This window comes from Vipera berus, assembly GCF_964194415.1.
Source record: "Vipera berus genome assembly, chromosome: 7".
NCBI classification, from domain to species: domain Eukaryota; kingdom Metazoa; phylum Chordata; class Lepidosauria; order Squamata; family Viperidae; genus Vipera; species Vipera berus.
In genome coordinates this window covers 76,783,430-76,801,549 of record NC_138209.1, presented here as the reverse complement: position 1 = coordinate 76,801,549, position 18,120 = coordinate 76,783,430, and the positions used below count along the sequence as shown (strand labels likewise).

General features: G+C 48.2%; 1 protein-coding gene across 1 annotated transcript; it reads right to left on the bottom strand.

Annotated features, from left to right (window-relative positions):
• Positions 1–449: 449 nt before the first annotated feature.
• HGFAC (HGF activator) lies at positions 450–16,259 on the bottom strand (the record flags this gene model as incomplete). The annotated part of the gene is made up of 11 exons (XM_081332557.1): positions 450–620; positions 2,542–2,690; positions 4,966–5,106; positions 5,904–6,043; positions 6,693–6,936; positions 8,040–8,125; positions 9,408–9,573; positions 12,481–12,597; positions 14,368–14,499; positions 15,937–16,059; positions 16,202–16,259. 11 exons carry the CDS (start codon positions 16,257–16,259, stop codon positions 450–452), a joined length of 1,527 nt encoding a protein of 508 aa, XP_081188683.1.
• Between the last annotated feature and the right edge of the window lie 1,861 nt (positions 16,260–18,120).

The following is an 18,120-nucleotide window of genomic DNA, read 5'->3' as shown; positions in this document are numbered from 1 at the left end:
AGGAGAGGAGCAACCTAGACCTAAGGAGAAACTTCCTGACAGTGAGGACAATTGACCAGTGGAACTACCTGCCTCCAGAAGCGGTGAATGCTCCAACACTGGAAGTTTTAAAGAAGAGAATGGACAGCCATTTGTCCAAAATGGTATAGGGTTTCCGGCCTGAGCAGGGGGGTTGGACTAGAAGACCTCCAAGGTCCTTCCAACTTTCTGTTATTCTGTTATTCGGGCAGGAATCCCAGTGGAAGAATGGCAAGTCCCACAGCACAGAAGTGGGAAGTCTAAATTCCTTTGCAGGACGTCTTGGGATTTAGGAGTCTGCTTCCCCCCCACACACACCTAGTTCTGCAGGAAAAAAAAACGTTCCGTAGAATGAGCATTACGAAGAATGGCTAGGGAAGTTGTCGCGCGCGTAGCACCCGAAGGCGATCAGTCCCGCTACAAAGCCATCCTTATCCTTTGGGCAGCCGATGTATCTCCTGGTTGATCCAGTTGACGTAGTTGGTCACCCTGGTGTAAACTCCGGGCTTTCTGGCCTTGCCACAGCCGTCACCCCAGCTGACGATCCCGTAGAGGTAAAACACCCCGTCTCTTTTGCAGGCCAGGGGACCCCCCGAGTCTCCCTGGGAGAAAAACAAAAATGCGAAGGTAAGCAGAAGAGCTACACGAGGTCGCCATCTCAGCCCACCGGGCTGTCGTTGCTAACTTTTAATGGTGGCTGCCTTTTCAGGGGGGGTTCAGATACCTCCCCGGATCTGAAGATTTCCGTGAATATGGAAAGGGCGCAACTTGAGAATTAGGAAGATGCTGGACACTTCAAGGGGTGGGAAAAAAGGGGGGGCTGCTGAGCGAATTGTTTGGCTGCTCAAGAGCTTTCGGTTAGGGTCAGAGGCGAGACGAAAATGTAAAGGGACAAACGAGAAAAGCTAAAGCAGAAAGTGGACGTTAGGCTCACAAGGGAAGGTAAAAGCAGTAAAGACAACGGCTTTTTCGCCCCTGTCCCCGGTAAAAACCGGAGGCAAGTGGGCCCGTTGCAAGGAGGAGACCCGGGGGGGGTGGGGGAAGGGGGTGGCAGGCCAACGTGGCGAGGGCAGAGCCCCCAAACTATCATGGCCCCCATCTTCTTCCCCAAGGGAGCCACGCTCAAACTGAGCGAGAGCCCACGGGGTGACGCGGCTGGAAAATTGTAAAAAAAATAAATAAAAATCAAAGTTAAAAAAACATCCCCAGGTTGGCTCAAGAGAGGCACAGCCCAGCTTTCCTTCCTTGAAAGTCCTCCCTAAAATGCGTGGCTCAGAACTGGAAGTGATACGTTTGGTGGCCTGACCGGACACGAGAAGGAGGAATGATGGTAAGGAAGGAAGGGAGGGAGGGAAGGGAAAAGGAAGGGAGGAAGGGAGAAAGGAAAGAGGGAGAGGGGAAAGGAAGGAAGGGAGAGAGGGAGGGAGGAAGGAGGGAGAGGGAAGGAAGGAAGGGAGGGGGGAAAGAAGGAAGAGGGAAAAAGGAAGGGAGGGAGGGAGGAAGGAGGGAGAGGGAAGGAAGGAAGGGAGGGAGGGAGGGAGGGAGGAAGGAAGGAGGGAGAGGGAGGGAAGGAAGGAAGGGGGGAAGGAAGGAAGAGAGGGAGGGAGGGAGGGAGGGAGGGGGGAAGGAAGGAAGGGTAAGGAAGAAAGGGAGAGGGGGAAGGGAGGGAGGAAGGAAGGAAGGGAGGGAAGGGAAAAGGAAGGAAGGGAGAAAGGAAAGAGGGAGAGGGGAAAGGAAGGAAGAGAGAGAGGGAGGGAGGAGGGAGAGGGAAGGAAGGAAGGGAGGGAGGGGGGAAGGAAGGAAGAGGGAAAAAGGAAGGGAGGGAGGGAGGAAGGAGGGAGAGGGAGGGAAGGAAGGAAGGAAGGGAGGGAGGAAGGAAGGAGGGAGAGGGAGGGAGGGAAGGAAGGAAGGGGGGGAAGGAAGAGAGGGAGGGGAGGGAGGGGAGGGAGGGAGGAAGGGAGGGAGGAAGGAAGGAGGGAGAGGGAGGGAAGGAAGGAAGGGGGAAGGAAGAAAGGGAGAGGGGGAAGGGAGGGAGGGAGGAAGGAAGGAGGGAGAGGGAGGGAGGGAAGGGAGGAAGAGAGGGAGAGGGGGAAGGAAGGGAGGGAGGAAGGAAGGAAAGAAGGAGGGAGAGGGAGGGGAGGGAGAGAGGGAGAGGGGGAAGGGAGGAAGGGAAAGGGAGGGAAGGGAGGAAGAGAGGGAGAGGGGGAAGGGAAGGAGGGAGGGAGGAAGGAAAGAAGGGAGAGGAAGGGAAGAAAGAGGGAGGGGGAAGGAAGGGAGGGAGAGAGGGAGGAAGGAGAGGGGTGGGGGAAGGGAGGGAGGGAGGGGGGAGGGAGGAAGGAGGGAAGGGAGGGGAAGGAAGGGAAGGAAGAGGGGAAGGAGAAGGGAAGAGGAAGGAGAAGGGAGGAAAGGAGGAAGAAGAGAGCTGAGCTTCAGTAACTCTCTTTCCCGCATCCCCAAGACTTCTTACGTTGTCCCCCCCCCACGTGCTGCTAATTCCTGCAGTAACCCAACAGGATTGATTACCTGGCAAGCATCTGACCGGCCGTCCAGGTAACCGGCACAGAACATATTTTCACTGATTTCAGCTCCATAAATGTCCGGGTTTTGACACTCGTAATCTGGGATAATCGGAACCACTGCTTCTTGCACCACTTTGGAGTATCTGGATGAATCTGCTCAAATGACGAGAAAGAATATAATTCCGAGGAACGGCAGCTGGGCCTGGAAAGGGCTTTATAAGCGCTGTGGCAAAGCAGCGGAAAGAAACCCACAAGAAATCGTTAGAAATGCCCCTCCCACTTTCCGGTAGGCACCCTGGCGTGTTCTAAAGTGTGACCGCCATATGTTCACACCTGCACTGCACCTATCTCTATGGAGATTCCCTGTCCCCCAGGTCAGGGTTGTCCCAAAGGTGCTTTTTTCAGGAGGCAACTGGACTTTCTTGTTTTTCTCTGAAGAGGTTTCGCTTCTCATCCCAGAAGCTTCTTCAGCTCTGACTGGAGGGTGGGGAAATGGAAAGATTTATACTCCTTGCAGACAGCTGGTCATTTGCCTTCTTTTAGAGAGTCGTTGAGGCCACTTGGAGGTTTGTCTGTGTCCTCAGGGTCACCTGAGTGGTGCAAATGGGTGTGGAGCCTTCTTGGAAGTGCTTGTTCTGTACCAGCCTACTACCGGCCCTGCAGAAAAGGCAGGGACAACCCCTTTTACAAAACGGCAAGAGGCTGGAACTAAGCCTGCCAAATTTATTAACATAAAACAGAGCAGACAGAGCAAGGAGAGCAAACACGAACCATGAAACAGGAGCTATTCAAACGGTTGCCTTCAGCAAACCAGCCCTCCCACACATTCCCCTTTTAAACAGTTCAGGGCGTGGCTTCTCTCTGCCTCCTTCCGAGGTGCCCCATTGCCTTCCTCTGTTTACTCCTGATTGACTGCCTCCTGCGTCAGGCGTCCTTGAACAGGGCCAGCTGTGGGTCATCTTCATCCACGCTGTCAGGCTCACACAGCTGGGTCTGCGTCGTAACCAGATGGGAGGGGCCTGGCTGAGGGCTCTGCGAAGCCTCAATAATATCCTCAGCAAGGTCTCCAACACCCCTCTCCTCCTCCTCTGAATCGTCCGACCCAACTGCCGAACCCACAGGCTGACCCTGAATCACAACAGTGCTGAAAGATAGATGAAGTCGTATCCCTCCCCCTCTGTTGAGGGAGGGCTGATCAATTTTGACCTTGATGGCCTCTTTGACGCCTCTTTCAAACCAGCAGTCCTCTCTGTATCAAAGTTGAACAGCCCTCCCTCAACAGAGGGGGAGGGATATGACATCATCTATCTCCAGTCTACCACACAGTCCTTTCAGCAGTTCCAAGAAGGCTCCACACCCATTTGTACCACTCAGATGACCCTGAGGACACAGAAAAACCTCCGAGTGGCCTCAACGACTCTCTAAAAAGAGGCAAATGACCAGCTCTCTGCAAGGAGTATAAATCCTTCCATTCCCCACCCTCCAGTCAGAGCTGAAGAAGCTTCCTGGATGAGAAGCGAAACGTCTTCCAAGGAAAAACAAGAAAGTCCAGTTGCCTCCTGAAAAAGCACATTTGGGATAATCTCTTGGTCTGTTTTATTGTTCCCTGCAGAACCAAGAAGAAGCTCGGCCTCCTGGTCACCCAGGAGAGTCATCAGTGGCAAGAGGGGCAGATTCTGTTCCCATGCCAGAGATCCACAAAGGTCTTCTGGAAAACCCCCAACAACATTGGATTATCCTGGGTTTTTCCAATCCATCTAGGTCAAGAGGTACATCAACAGTTCCAAGGCTCCCTGAGTTTAGAAGAGGACCTTCCCATGGGCCCCAGAAGCTCCTTCTGGGCTGAGGCTGTCAGGGGAAGCCAGGTGAGTGTAGCTAAGTCCTTGTCACCCAAGCTCACCCACCCAGGCTCAGAGAAACCCTTCAGGCTAGTTCTGTCATCTCTGATTGAGCACTGGAGGAGTGAGGTGATCTTGTAAACCTGGAGTGTGCAGTCACATCAACCTGGGGAGGGGGGGAATCACAAGCCATGTTATCAGAGACATGATGAAAGGAAGATGCTTAAGAATGGCTACAACCATCTATGATCAGGGGAGGGGGGGAAACTATGGCCCTTTTAGGACTTGTGGACTTCAACTCCCAGAATTCCTGATCCAGCAGGGGTGGGGAATTATGGCGCTTTTAGGACTTCAACTCCCAGAATCTGGGTCCCCAGATTGGATGGAAGGTTAAGTCAACCTTGAGCCGGTCAGGATCGAACTTCCTGGCTGTGGGCAGAGTTTGCCTGCCATACTGCATTATAACCACCGAGTGTTTATAACTAAGTGTGATGTGCAGACATCATGATGATCATCCTGGTTGCAGCTGAATCTCCTGGCTATAGGGCTGATCACCTTCCCCAGTAGCCATCCCAGCGGTGTACTCTTACTTTCATGCAAGTATCCCCATCCGGCAACATAGCATTTGTAATGGTCCGGAAAGGACATGGAAGCATCTGGCAGGCATATGGGTCGAACCAATCGGGATCTCTCTGCGCAGCGTTCCTTGACTTTCTTGAGTTTAATTAAAGCTGCAAGAGAGGGGAAGAACAGGTTACATAGGTAAGATGGTGGGATTTAATTATCATTGGATCTTCTGCCCCACATCTTTAGTGCTTATTCTATGCTGAACGTCACTGGCACGAGAAATGGCTGCCTGGATTTCAATTTGTCTCTGTCAGTGGTGCTGACCAAGTCTTCTCTTATCCAGTTTTGGTCACTACACTACAAAAAAGGCATTGAGATGTTGGAAGAAGCGCAGAGAAGAGCAACTAAGACGATTAAAGGCCCAGAGACTAAAACATATGAAGAACGGTTGCAGGAACTGGTTATGACTCGTCTAGAGAAGAGAAGGACTAGGAGTGACATGAACGGCAGTATTCCAATATTTGAGGGGCTGTCAAGAAGAAGAGGGGGTCAAGCTATTCTCCAAAGCGCCGGAAGGCCGGACAATAAACGATGGATGGAAGCTAATCAAGGAGAGAAGCAACCTGGAATTAAGGAGTAACTTCCTTACAGGGAGGGCAATTAACCAGTGGAACGGCTTACCGTGTTCTCTACGCAGGGAGATTGATCACGAATGCAACCTCCTATTGATCCAATAAATGGAACTGACCCTTTGCATCAGGGTCCCCTGGTCCGTGGGCCAGTGCCGGACTGCAGCCCATTACAGAACGGGCCGTGGAAGTGGTGAGCGAGCGTGCACGCACGAGCACGAAGCTGTGTTTGTGAAAGCAGCGTGCACGCACAAAACCATCCCCTGTCCCCCACCTCCCACTCCAGTGGAAAGGTTAGGGATCGCTGCTTGACACGGCGGTAAAGAGCTCACCGATATCATTTTCGGTTGGGTTGAACACGGAGTAGTCGGGATGCATGACGTACTTCTCTACCTCAAATTCTTGAGTAACGCCTGTGGTACTGTTAAAAAAATGTTGTCCCAAAACCACGCGGATGGTTGATGTCAGCGGGCTGAAGGAAACGAGAAATGCCTGTTAGTGACACCCTTTCCTGAACCTTCGCCACCCAACGTCGGCGGTTTATCGCTGATCCGAGGTTTCTGAGAGCCAAACATGAAAGTAAGGGTGCCATCCAAAGCTTTTTGCCAGTGCGGAGAAATCAAAGCAGAGGATTTCCCCCAGGCTAATCCAGAAGATCCCAAGATCCGGCCTTCCCTTCCTGCTTTTCTGTCTGCTGAGCGATGGGGCTCCACGCACTTCCTCCTCGCTCCAGTCTTCTGGGAGCTGAAGAAGGATTCAAGCAGAGGTGGCCATAGGGTGGGGTCAAAAAGTCCAGATGGCCACCACAAACATGCAACACATCTTAAAAGGGGTGGCGATGGGGGGGAGTTGTGGCTGCCATCTGGGGTCCCTCTGCATAGAACTCTGCACTCAATGGGGCAACTGGAGGATGTCCCTGGGAACTCGGCAGGAGTGGAGAGGGAGGAGGAGGAGGGGAAAGGAGGAGGAGGAAAGGAGGAGGAAGAAGAGGAGGAAGATCTGGATCATTTTGGAGCTCAGAGAAATGTCCTCATCCATTGGCTCCCAGAAGATCTTTGCTTGAAAGGAAGGCAGAGTTTGACACCCATCAATGATTCGGAGGTGCAGCCAAGCGGCGTTACCTGTTAGCAAAGCAGTGTGCAGATGTGACCAGCCAGCAAGGGCGAATAAGGCTTCCGGCACAGAAATTGCTGCCGATGTTGATGCCGGCCAGCCAGGGGTGGGATCCTGCCAAGGCACAAGATCCCCCCACAATCCTGGGTATTACAAACGTCTGCTTCTTGTGCCTCCTGCCACACGACTTCTTGACCACGACAATCGCATCTGTGGCTTCTGGCTCCGATGGTGGCAGCCTGCGTCTGCTTTCTGAAAGGAAGATGGGATAGGGAATCTCTTATTTCTTTACTGGATTTTTCACTCCCTTTGCTTTTCAGAATGTTATTGCAGAATGGAGGGTGGTGGAAGGAGGGAAGGGCATAATGGCTCAGTGGTTAAAGACGTTGAGCTTGTCGGCTGACAGCCTGGGCTTGAGACCTGAGCACCGCGTGACGGGGCGAGCTCCCGTCCTTGTCTCAGCTCCAGCCCAACTAGCAGTTCGAAAGCATGCAAATGCGAGTAGATCAATAGGTACCACTTTGCTGGGAAGATAACCGCGTTCCGTGCACCTTTGACCTATAAGCACGCTAGCCACATGACCCCGGCAATTGTTTTCAGACAATTGGAGTCAGACATGGCTGGACAGAGATTGCAGAGAAGGTTTAGCAGTTTTTTGGGGGTGGGGTTTGGCGTCTCAAAGGCTGTTGCAGCTTCTCTGCCATATTCAGGTAGTCCTCAGCTTACAGCAGTTCATTTACTGACCGTTCAAAGTTACAATGACACTGAAAAAAGTGACTTATGACCATTTTTCACACTTAGGACCAATTGCAGCATCCCCGTGGTCATGTGATCAAAATTCAGATGCTTAGCAACTGACTCGTATTTAGGACGGTTGCAGTGTCGCCCCGGGGGGTCATGTGATCCCTTTTTACGACCTTCTGACAAGCAAAGTCAATGGGGGAAGCCAGATTCATTTAACAACAGGGGTACTAACTGATCAACTGCAGTGATTCTCTTAACAACGGTGGCAGGAAAGGTTGTTAAATGGGGTAAAACTCATGTAACAAATGTCTCACGTAACAATAGAACTTTTGGCCTCAATTGGGGTCATAAATCAAGGACAAGTCCCTGGTGCCCAAAAGAGTGGGGGCCTCTGGTTTTAGAGTCTCCTGCTTGAGCAGGGGATCGGACTAGAAAAAGGGTCCCCAGTACCGGGCCGGGGCATGACAGCAACCGGTTCTCACAAACAAGCAAAGCCCCATCTGCGGGATGCAGCCAACACACAAAACCACGCACTCTCCAGTCCATGGAAAAAACCATTCTCCACGGAACCGGTCCCTGGTGCTCAAAACGTTGGGGGACCTCTAACTTACGGCATAGTGACACATTGCAATATTCCCAAGACAGTTTCCCATCCTTAATGAAATAGCACCACGGCATCTCGTCCTCATCTGGACTTCTAAGACATGGGGAAAAAAATGAAGGAATTAACTCTTTGAGTCACCCATTGACTTCAAGGCTCAATTTCATCTGGCTTTGTTAGGAGCACAAGGCCCTCCGCTCTTCAAATGTGGATTTGACTTAGATTTTGCTAATGTCAGAGGGAAGGGCGGGGAAAGGACTCCATGGTGGCTCCTTGGTGTTTAGGAGATGCCCATCGATCTGTGAGGGACCCCTTTTCAACCGGGGTGGCTTTGTGGGACCCTGCTCCTATTCCCTCCCTCCAGGGACCACCATAAGTGGTGCCTGAGGTCACCCGTGTTGCGTAGTGGGTTCTGGAGAGCAGGAAGGACGCCGAGACGATGAGTACAGCATAGCAGCTCTTTATTAGGTGAAGGGACTGTACTGGGGAATAGGGGTTACCTGCCTTCCTTTTATACCTGGCCAGGTGAGCAGCCGGCCAATCGGTTTGAACCTCTGTTTCCTGCCGAAACTGGGTTCCCGCCAAAACAGTTACAGTTCAACGCCCCCTGGTGGTGACTACTATGTAAGTGTGTATGTGTTCTCTTCACCTGGATACATAACAACCCGAGTGGATTGTCTCTTCTCTTTGGCTTCACTCCTGTCTCACTCTTTGCTTCACTTGGCATGATCCTCCTTCTTGGCCAGGCCCACAGCCTTTCCAGCAATTTAGGGAGTTTGGCTGTAAATCGATTATGCTGTATACAGCAGGGGTGTCCTAAGGCCTGTGGACCTCAACTCCCAGAATTCCCCAGCCGGCTAGGATTCTCCAGCCAGCTAAGGCCGGTGGACTTCAACTCCCAGAATTCCCCAGCCAGCTAAGGTTGGTGGATGTCAACTCCCAGAATTCCCCAGCCAGCTAAGGCCGGTGGACTTCAACTCCCAGAATTCCCCAGCCAGCTAAGGCCGGTGGACTTCAACTCCCAGAATTTCCCAGCCAGCTAACGCCGTTGGACCTCAACTCCCAGAATTCCCCAGCCAGCCAGAATTCCCCAGCCAGCTAAGGTGGACTTCAACTCCCAGAATTCCTTCAGCCACTTGGCTGAGAACGCTTGACTTAGCTTGGCTAGTATGAGATGCGAAACCATGTTTTGCCTCTCAACCAAGAAGCTTCTTCCGTTGCCCTTTGGAAAAAGCACCTTTGGGATAGTAAATGACCTGGATGACCCAAGAATCTCCATGGACACCTACTCTGAACTGTCCTTACAAAGGAGTTACTCCTCTGGCATTTTACCGGCAGTAGGAATGGGATCCCAATCCCTACTCCTCTGGCATTTTACCGGCAGTAGGAATGGGATCCCAATCCCAGCAGCACCATGTTTGTTTGAAGGTCCTCATAGTAGAAGAGATTGGAAGTCCATGGGAGACAATCATCTCCAGAAATGGTCTTCTTGGCCATGCCCAGGTACCTGCTCCCGTCCTTCGAATAACAGTTTTGCTCTGGAGCTGATGAAGAAGGAAAGGCAATAGATTCAAATCAGCGCCAAAGAAAACCCGTTGGACCCTCATTAAGCAAGTCATTAAGCAAGTCATTAATCACTGGTTTTACCAAATTGACCCTTAGTGTCAGTCATTCCTATCCCTCTCCTGGCTTTGGTTGGAAGGCAGTCAGCCAGTGGATCTGGCAGCTGAGTCTGAGGAATCAGAGGAGGAAGAGGAGGCGCCTGGAGTGACATCAGAGTCAGAGGAAGGCTCCGAGGAACTCCAAGACTTACAGTCGGACGAGGAGCCTGGCCCCTCTACGTGCGTTCAGGCTGAGACACAGCTGTGCTGGGAGTCTGAGTTGGAGAGTGACAAAGCACAGCTGGGAAATATCCAGGGTGCACGAAAGCGCTGGCAAGAGAAGAGAGTAGGACAGAGGAATGCAATGGGGTGGCTCCAAAGGCAAAGGAGAAGGCATTAGGAAAGTCATGCCTTGGTTGAATAATAAAAGGGGAGGTGTGGGAGGTGCCGGTTGCCGAAGGCCACCGTTCGTGTTGAGGATCGAGTTTCTGTGGAGTGTGTTTGTTTGCCTTGGACATTGACTCAGATCTCTGAATAATAAAAGGCGTTGGTTTTTCTTGCGGTTCCTGCCTGCTTGTTGCAAGAGGGGGTTTCTCCTTGTGAGCCTAACAAGGACTCACGTAAGCCAGGACGGAATGGGCATCAGAACTGGGAAATAATATCGGCGTGAGACATAAATAAAATTCAAATAGACAAGATAGATTTGGAGGCAGAAAGTCGCAGGCGGAAATGTATCAGAGACCAAGGAGCAGTGACACGTCTCTAAAATAGACATTCAGCGCACAGATGTAGGATATGGATACTTGCCTCGCTAAGAGTGGATGGAAAGAGGTCTCATTGTGTCAGGACTGCCATCCTGCTACACCATGCATTGCCTGCTGTCAGCCTGCCACACTCAATGTGCGCGGGGGGTGGGGAAGAAGATCATCGGGGAGGGGATAAGGGGAGGGTTAGCATGAGGAATCAGACGTACGCATTGTGCCGTCCCATGAGAACCACTGGCTGTTCCAAGGTCACACAACGGAGTGCAGAAGCATCCACCCCGCAAAGACAGATACCGTTACCCAAACAATTTGTTAGCACAGAGGTCCCCAACCTTTGAGGCACCAGGGACCGGTTCCGCGGAGAGTTTTTTCCGCGGACCGGAGGGTGCGTGGTTTTGTGTGCTGCCTACATCTTGCGGATGGGGCTTTGCTTGTTTGTGCGGACCGGGTTTTGGAATGCTGTGGCCCAGTGCAGGTCCACAAAACCGGGGGGGGGGGGTTGGGGATCCCTGTGTTAGCACCTAACGGGAAAGTGGTGGAAGGGAACAAGGGAACGTTAACCGTATGCTTTGGGCATGAAAATCCCAGTTCCAATTTTGTTTCTTCTGTAACCATTTGGCTTTATACTTTGGGCTAACCACAAGCCTAAGAAATATAGAAATATTAATAAATAATAATATAATAAATAATAATAATAAATAAATAAAATAATAATAATAATAATAATAAATAAAATAAAAATAAATAAATAAAAATAAATAATAAATAAATAAAATAATAAATAATAATAATATAGAAATATTAATAAATTAAATTAAATTAAATTAAGAGTCTTCCTTTTCCAACCGAACAGGTTGGGATGGTTGACGCAATGAGCTATTCTTAAATGGGAGGTGAGCCAACCAGCGTGAGGTGTTTTCGGGCAGGGAAAATGAATATTTGAGTTGCAGCCACAACTGCAACTTCCCTCAAGAATGCCTTGAGGGAAGAGGGCCAAGTTAGTCCACGGGGGGCCCAAATCAGAAGGTGTTTTGTTGTCCATTCTGTAGGTTTTTGTGGCGACAGTAAGGAAGTGGCCTTCTGTAGGTCGGTCTATAGCCTGAGGTTGACGGTGGTTTGAAAGGCTGTTGAAATCGTGAAGGAATTTGACGAGAGAGGCATTTCCAAGGATTCAATAAAACAACAACAAAAAAACACCAGTGAAAAGAAGCAGAGATTTAGTTCGGGTACGGCGATGTGGGTGCCCGTGCCTGCCTGTCCAGAGAGCTGTGTCGCTGATTTGCAGGTACATCTTATTCGTTTATTAAATTTATTTGCCAGTGGTAAAGTATTAAAGTTGTAAAGTAATTATAAGGTAATTGTTTCACCTTATTCTGCATTGGCGACTTCCAACCTCAAATAAAATGTTCAATTTGGAGATCGCCCTTCAGACGTTATTCAGACAAAAGGTACAGAGAAGAGGAATGTGTGCGTGTGTGTGTGTGTGTGTGTGTGTTATCTGCATCCTTTCTTTTTTAGAAAGGAGGCTAGTAGTCCTTGACTTACAATGGTTCGTTTAGCGACCGTTCAGTGTTACAACGGCATTGAAAAATGTGACTTGTGACCGTTTTTCGCAGCATCCCCCGTGGTCACGTGATCAAAATCCAGACGCCCGGCCACGGACTCGTATTTATGACGGTCGCAGCGTTCCCGGGGTCACGTGATCCCATTTTGCGACCTGCTGAGAAGCAAAGTCGAGGGGGGGAAGCCGGGTTCCGCTTAACGACCGGGTTACTAAACGAAGAACTGCAGCGGTTCGCTTAACAAACGCGGCGAGAAAAGTCGCAAAGCGGGGGCAAAGCTCGCTGAACCAACCTTTCCCTTAACGACACCGATTTGGGGCTCCGTTGTGGTCGTAACTAGAGGACTGCCCATACGGTAGGTAGGGGAATTTGAATTTTTGCCAAAGGAAATGAACTCTCTGGCAAAGAAGGCAGCTGCAGGCCTCGTGCTATAAAAGAAGGCAAAATCAACCCAACAGGGACACACAAGCAACTTTTCACTTCCGGTCACACTGGGGGGGGGGGGGAGGAGGGAGGGGGCTCACCTATGTTGCAGTGTCTCCCTCTGTAAGAGTGGCTGCACACACAGACGGTCCTGTCGGAGAGGAGAGTCCTCCTGCAAGAACGGCTGCCCCAGGGCGGGCAGGGGTCGGTGCGACAGCCTGGAGGGAACCAAGCACAGGCAAAGCGGGCCCTTAAAACCAAGATTTTCCTGATAAATACAAAGCACAGGAGCTACGACTGGACTGGCATTTCTGTTCTGTGGTTCTGAGGTTTCTCCAGCCACAAGGAAGAAACATTTAAAGAATTCTCCCCTGCAGAACACGTTTAGGTATATTTTCATCTTAAATATTGGGAAACAGTCAATAGTGGAATGGGGCGTTTCTTTTCCTTCCTACCTTCCTTCCTTCCTTCCTTCCTCCCTCCCTCTCTTTCCTTCCTTCCTTCCTTCCTTCCCTCCCTTCCTCCTTCCCTCCCTCCCTCTTTCTTTCTTTCTTTCTTTCTTTCTTTCCTTCCTTCCTTCCTTCCTTCATCCATCCTTTCTCCTTCCCTCCCTCCTCTCCTTTTCCTTCCTTCCTTTCTGCCTGCCTTCCTTCCTTCCTCCTTCATTCATTCTCTCTCCTTTTCTTTCTTTCTTTCTTTCTTTCTTTCTTTCTTTCTTTCTTTCTTTCTTTCTTTCTTTCTTCTTTCTTTCTTTCCTTCCTTCCTCCATCCATCCATCCATCCTTTCTCCTTCCCTCCCTCCTTTTCTCCTTCTTTCTTTCCTTCCTTCCTTCCTTCCTTCCTTCCTTCCTTCCTTCCTTCCTTCCTTCCTTCCTTCCTCCTTCATTCATTCTCTCCTTTTTCCTTTCTCTTTCTTTCTTTCTTTCTTTCTTTCTTTCTTTCTTTCTTTCTTTCTTTCCTTCCTCCATCCATCCTTTCTCCTTCCCTCCCTCCTTCTCTCCTTCTTTCCTTCCTTCCTTCCTTCCTTCCTTCCTTCCTTCCTTCCTTCCTTCCTTCCTTCGTTCCTTCCTCCTTCATTCATTCTCTCCTTTTTTCTTTCTTTCTCTTTCTTTCTTTCTTTCTTTCTTTCTTTTTTTTCTTTCTTTCTTTCTTTCTTTCTTTCTTCCTCCATCCATCCTTTCTCCTTCCCTCCCTCCTTCTTTCCATCCTTCCTTCCTTTCTTTCTGCCTGCCTTCCTGCCTTCCTTCCTCCTTCATTCATTCTCTCCCTCTTTCTTTCTTTCTTTCTTTCTTTCTTTCTTTCTTTCTTTCTTTCTTTCTTTCTTTCTTTCTTTCTCTTTCTTTCTTTCTTTCTTTCTTTCTTTCTTTCTTTCTTTCTTTTCTTTCTCTTTCTCTTTTTTTCTTGTGCTGGCCAGTCACGTAACCCTTTTTAGTTCAGCCTTCCTCTGTTTTACTCACTTCCTCCTGGAAGGGCTATTCACCCTAGAAGAGTTTACTCACTTAGAAGAGTAACTAGGATGATTAAAGGCCTGGAGACTAAAACATGAGAAGAACGGTTGCAGGATTTGGGTTTGGCTAGTCTACAGAAAAGAAGGACTGCGGGAGGGGGCATGCTGGCAGTCTTCCAGTGTTTGAGGGGCTGCCATAAAGAAGAGGTGAGTCAATTTATTTTCCAAAGCGCCCAAAGGCAGGACAAGAAGCAACGGATGTAAACTAGTCAAGGAGAGAAGCAACTTAGAACTAAGGAGAAGCTTCCTGACAGCGAGGATAATTAACCAGTGGAACAACCTGCCTCCAGAAGTTGTGGGTGCTCCATCACTGGAGGTTTTTAAGAAGAGACTGGACAGCCACTTGTCTGAAATGATAGAGGGTCTCTGCTTGAGCAGGGGGTTGGACTAGAAGACCTCCAAGATCTCGTCCAGCTCTGTTCTGATTGATTGATTGATCGATCCCTTTGCAACGCATCCAAAGGACATTTCTCCACAATACCTGTAAACATTTCCGGTTGACAGTGGGCTGTGCTGTTAACACATGTGCACGCATGTACAGTCCCTTCGTAGATTCTGGCCCAACTTTCTCCAATTTCAAAGTATTCATACAGAGTTTCATCAAAGCATTTTGCTGTAATGGAGGAAAACATAAGAGCCCTTAGCCTGGGCCACTGTTTCTGCAATCAGAGCTGTCAAATCTATCCTTCGGTCCTTAAAACAAAATCCCAGGGATCCAGCCGTGCGCCAGGTTTACTCCTGGTCACTTGTAAGAAATAAGAGAGTTGCTGAGCACATCTGAACGCAACGGGTGAAAAGCGCCCTTGTCTTCAAAGGGAGGGCCAGCTGACCCAGCATCACATAGGAGAGTCATGGTGGAAGCTGCCTCGGTTTCCCTGAGGCCATTTCAGCTGGGATATACAAGAGCCCTTCCCTGCTAGGCTGTTTCTTGACCAGGGGTAGGCAACCTCGACTCTTTTATGACTCGTGGACTTCAACTCCCAGAATTCCTGAGCCAGTATGGGGGAATCTATGGCCCCTTCATGACTCGTGGATTTCAACTCCTAGAATTCCTGACCCAACATGGCTCAGCTTGGAAACTTCTCCCTTTCCCCTCAGCATGGCTGGCTCAGGAATTCTGGGAGTTGAAGTCCATGAGTCATAAAGCTGCCAAGTTCAAAGATCCCTGATATACAACATATGTATAGACCAGGAGTAGGCAACCTGGGCTTTTTTATGACTCGTGGACTTCAACTCCCAGAATTCCTGAGCCAGCATGGGGGAACTATGGCCCCCTTTGTGACTCGTGGACTTCAACTCCCAGAATTCCTGGGCCAGCATGGCTCAGCTTGGAAACCTCTCCCTTTCCCCTAAGAATGGCTGGCTCAGGAATTCTGGGAGTTGAAGTCCATGAGTCATAAAAGAGCCAGGTTTGAAGACCCCTGCTTTAGTGTATAGGCCAGAGGTAGGCAACCTTGGCTCTTTTATGACTCGTGGACTTCAACTCCCAGAATTCCTGAGCCAGCATGGCTCAGCTTGGAAACCTCTCCCTTTCCCCTCAGCATGGCTGGCTCAGGAATTCTGGGAGTTGAAGTCCACGAGTCATAAAAGAGCCAAGGTTGCCTACCCCTGGGCTAGACAGAGGCTGGTCAGGAGCTCTTCACAGCGGCTGGGCATTAGTGGAGACTGAATGGGACAATTTGCTGTGGGACAATTTGGCACGGGACAATTTAACAATTCAATTGAATTATTTAAAATAAATAAAAGTTTATTTTAATTTTTGTCATTCACATTTCATTCTGTCCCTCTTTTTTTCATCCTTTCCACCCTTTCTTTGATATTAACTCTCGGCCAGCGGTGAGTTGGCCGTGCTGAGTTGGCTGCGACGAATTGTCGTAGACCCAGTGGAGAATCCCAGCTAACCAAATATCCGTGAATGTCCATCTTCCACGGCATCCAATACAACTGAGGAAGCTTCCTGGATAGGAAGCGAAACGTCCTCAAAAAAAAAAAATCAGTCCCGTTTCCTTTTCAGAATAAAAAAAACAAACACTTTTGATACTCAGCTTACCGACTTCACACTGTTTTCCTGTGAATTCTGCAGGACAGACGCAGCGTTGAGGACATCGGTCGCATTCCCTGAAACACGTGCCCCCATTTCTACAAGGGTGACGTCCACAGTCATTGGAAACATCTGCGGAGGAAAGCAGTCAAAGAGTAAATCAAGAAAAGCAACAGTAGACTGGTTCTGTAGATTAATGAACCAGCACAAAAGAAAGGGGATTGTTATGTTGCCACCAAGTCAGGATCAGACCTTCGAGGCCCGGTAGGCAGACCTCCTCCAGGGTAATTATTCACTGAATTGTCTTGGCTGTCTATTGGTCTCTTGACCATTTTCTTTTCAGCAGTGTGCTTGCCATTGACAATTCCAACTTGCTTCTTTCTTTTTTAAATAATTTTTACTGGAGAAGCTTTTTGAGAATTGAAAACAGTACAAATTTTGAATGAAAGAAGTATAAAGAAAGGTAATAAGGAAAAGCAAAAGCAAAAGCAAAAGCAAGTGAAACTGAAAGCAAAAGCAAAAGCAAAAACAAGTGAAAGCAACACAAAAGCAAAAGCAAGAGCAAAAGCAAGTGAAACCGAAAGCAAAAGCAAAACCCAAAGCAAAAACAAGCGAAAGCAATGCAAAAACAAAAGCAAAAACAAGAGCAAGAGCAAAAGCAAGTGAAAGTGAAACTGAATTCAAAAGCAAAATTCAAAAGCAAAAGCAAAAGCAAGTGAAACCGAAAGCAAAAGCAAAAGCAAAAACAAGTGAAAGCAACACAAAAGCAAAAGCAAGAGCAGAAGCAAAAGCAAGTGAAACCGAAAGCAAAAGCAAAACCCAAAGCAAAAACAAGCGAAAGCAATGCAAAAACAAAAGCAAAAACAAGAGCAAGAGCAAAAGCAAGTGAAAGTGAAACTGAATTCAAAAGCAAAATTCAAAAGCAAAGCAAAAGCAAGTGAAACCGAAAGCAAAAGCAAAAGTAAAAACAAGCAAAAGCAACGGAAAAGAAAAATCAAGAGCAAAAGCAAAAGCAAGTGAAAGTGAAACTGAATTCAAAATCAAAATTCAAAAGCAAAAGCAAATGAAAGTGAAACTGAATTCAAAAGCAAAATTCAAAAGCAAAAGCAAGTGAAACTGAAAGCAAAAGCAAAAGCAAAAGTAAAAACAAGTGAAAGCAACGGAAAAGCAAGAGCAAGAGCAAGAGCAAAAGCAAGTGAAAGTGAAACTGAATTCAAAAGCAAAATTCAAAAGCAAAGCAAAAGCAAGTGAAACCGAAAGCAAAAGCAAAAGTAAAAACAAGCAAAAGCAACGGAAAAGAAAAAGCAAGAGCAAAAGCAAAAGCAAGTGAAAGTGAAACTGAATTCAAAAGCAAAATTCAAAAGCAAAAGCAAATGAAAGTGAAACTGAATTCAAAAGCAAAATTCAAAAGCAAAAGCAAGTGAAACTGAAAGCAAAAGCAAAAGTAAAAACAAGTGAAAGCAACGGAAAAGCAAGAGCAAGAGCAAGAGCAAAAGCAAGTGAAAGTGAAACTGAATTCAAAAGCAAAATTCAAAAGCAAAGCAAAAGCAAGTGAAACCGAAAGCAAAAGCAAAAGTAAAAACAAGCAAAAGCAACGGAAAAGAAAAAGCAAGAGCAAAAGCAAAAGCAAGTGAAAGTGAAACTGAATTCAAAAGCAAAATTCAAAAGCAAAAGCAAATGAAAGTGAAACTGAATTCAAAAGCAAAATTCAAAAGCAAAAGCAAGTGAAACTGAAAGCAAAAGCAAAAGCAAAAGTAAAAACAAGCGAAAGCAACAGAAAAGCAAGAGCAAGAGCAAGAGCAAAAGCAAGTGAAAGTGAAACAATTCAAAAACAAAATTCAAAAACAAAAGCAAGAGCAAGAGCAAAAGCAAGTGAAACCGAAAGCAAAAGCAAAAACAAACGAAAGCAACGCAAAAGCAAGAGCAAGAGCAAAAGCAAAACAAAAGCAAAAGCAAAAGCAAAAGGAAAAGCAAAAGCAAAAGCAAAAGCAAAAGCGGCAAGGATAAGGGTGAGGGCAAAAGCGAAAGCTGTGAAAGTGAATGGAAGCAATGGGAGAAGAGGGAAGGAAAGTGAAAGAAAAGCGAAAGTGAAAGCACAGTCCAGGTTTTTCAGTTTGCTGGTTTGCCGCCTCCTAAAGGAGGGGTTGGATTTTAGACTCCTTTGCCAGAATGCACAAGCTAAAAAGGAAGGCT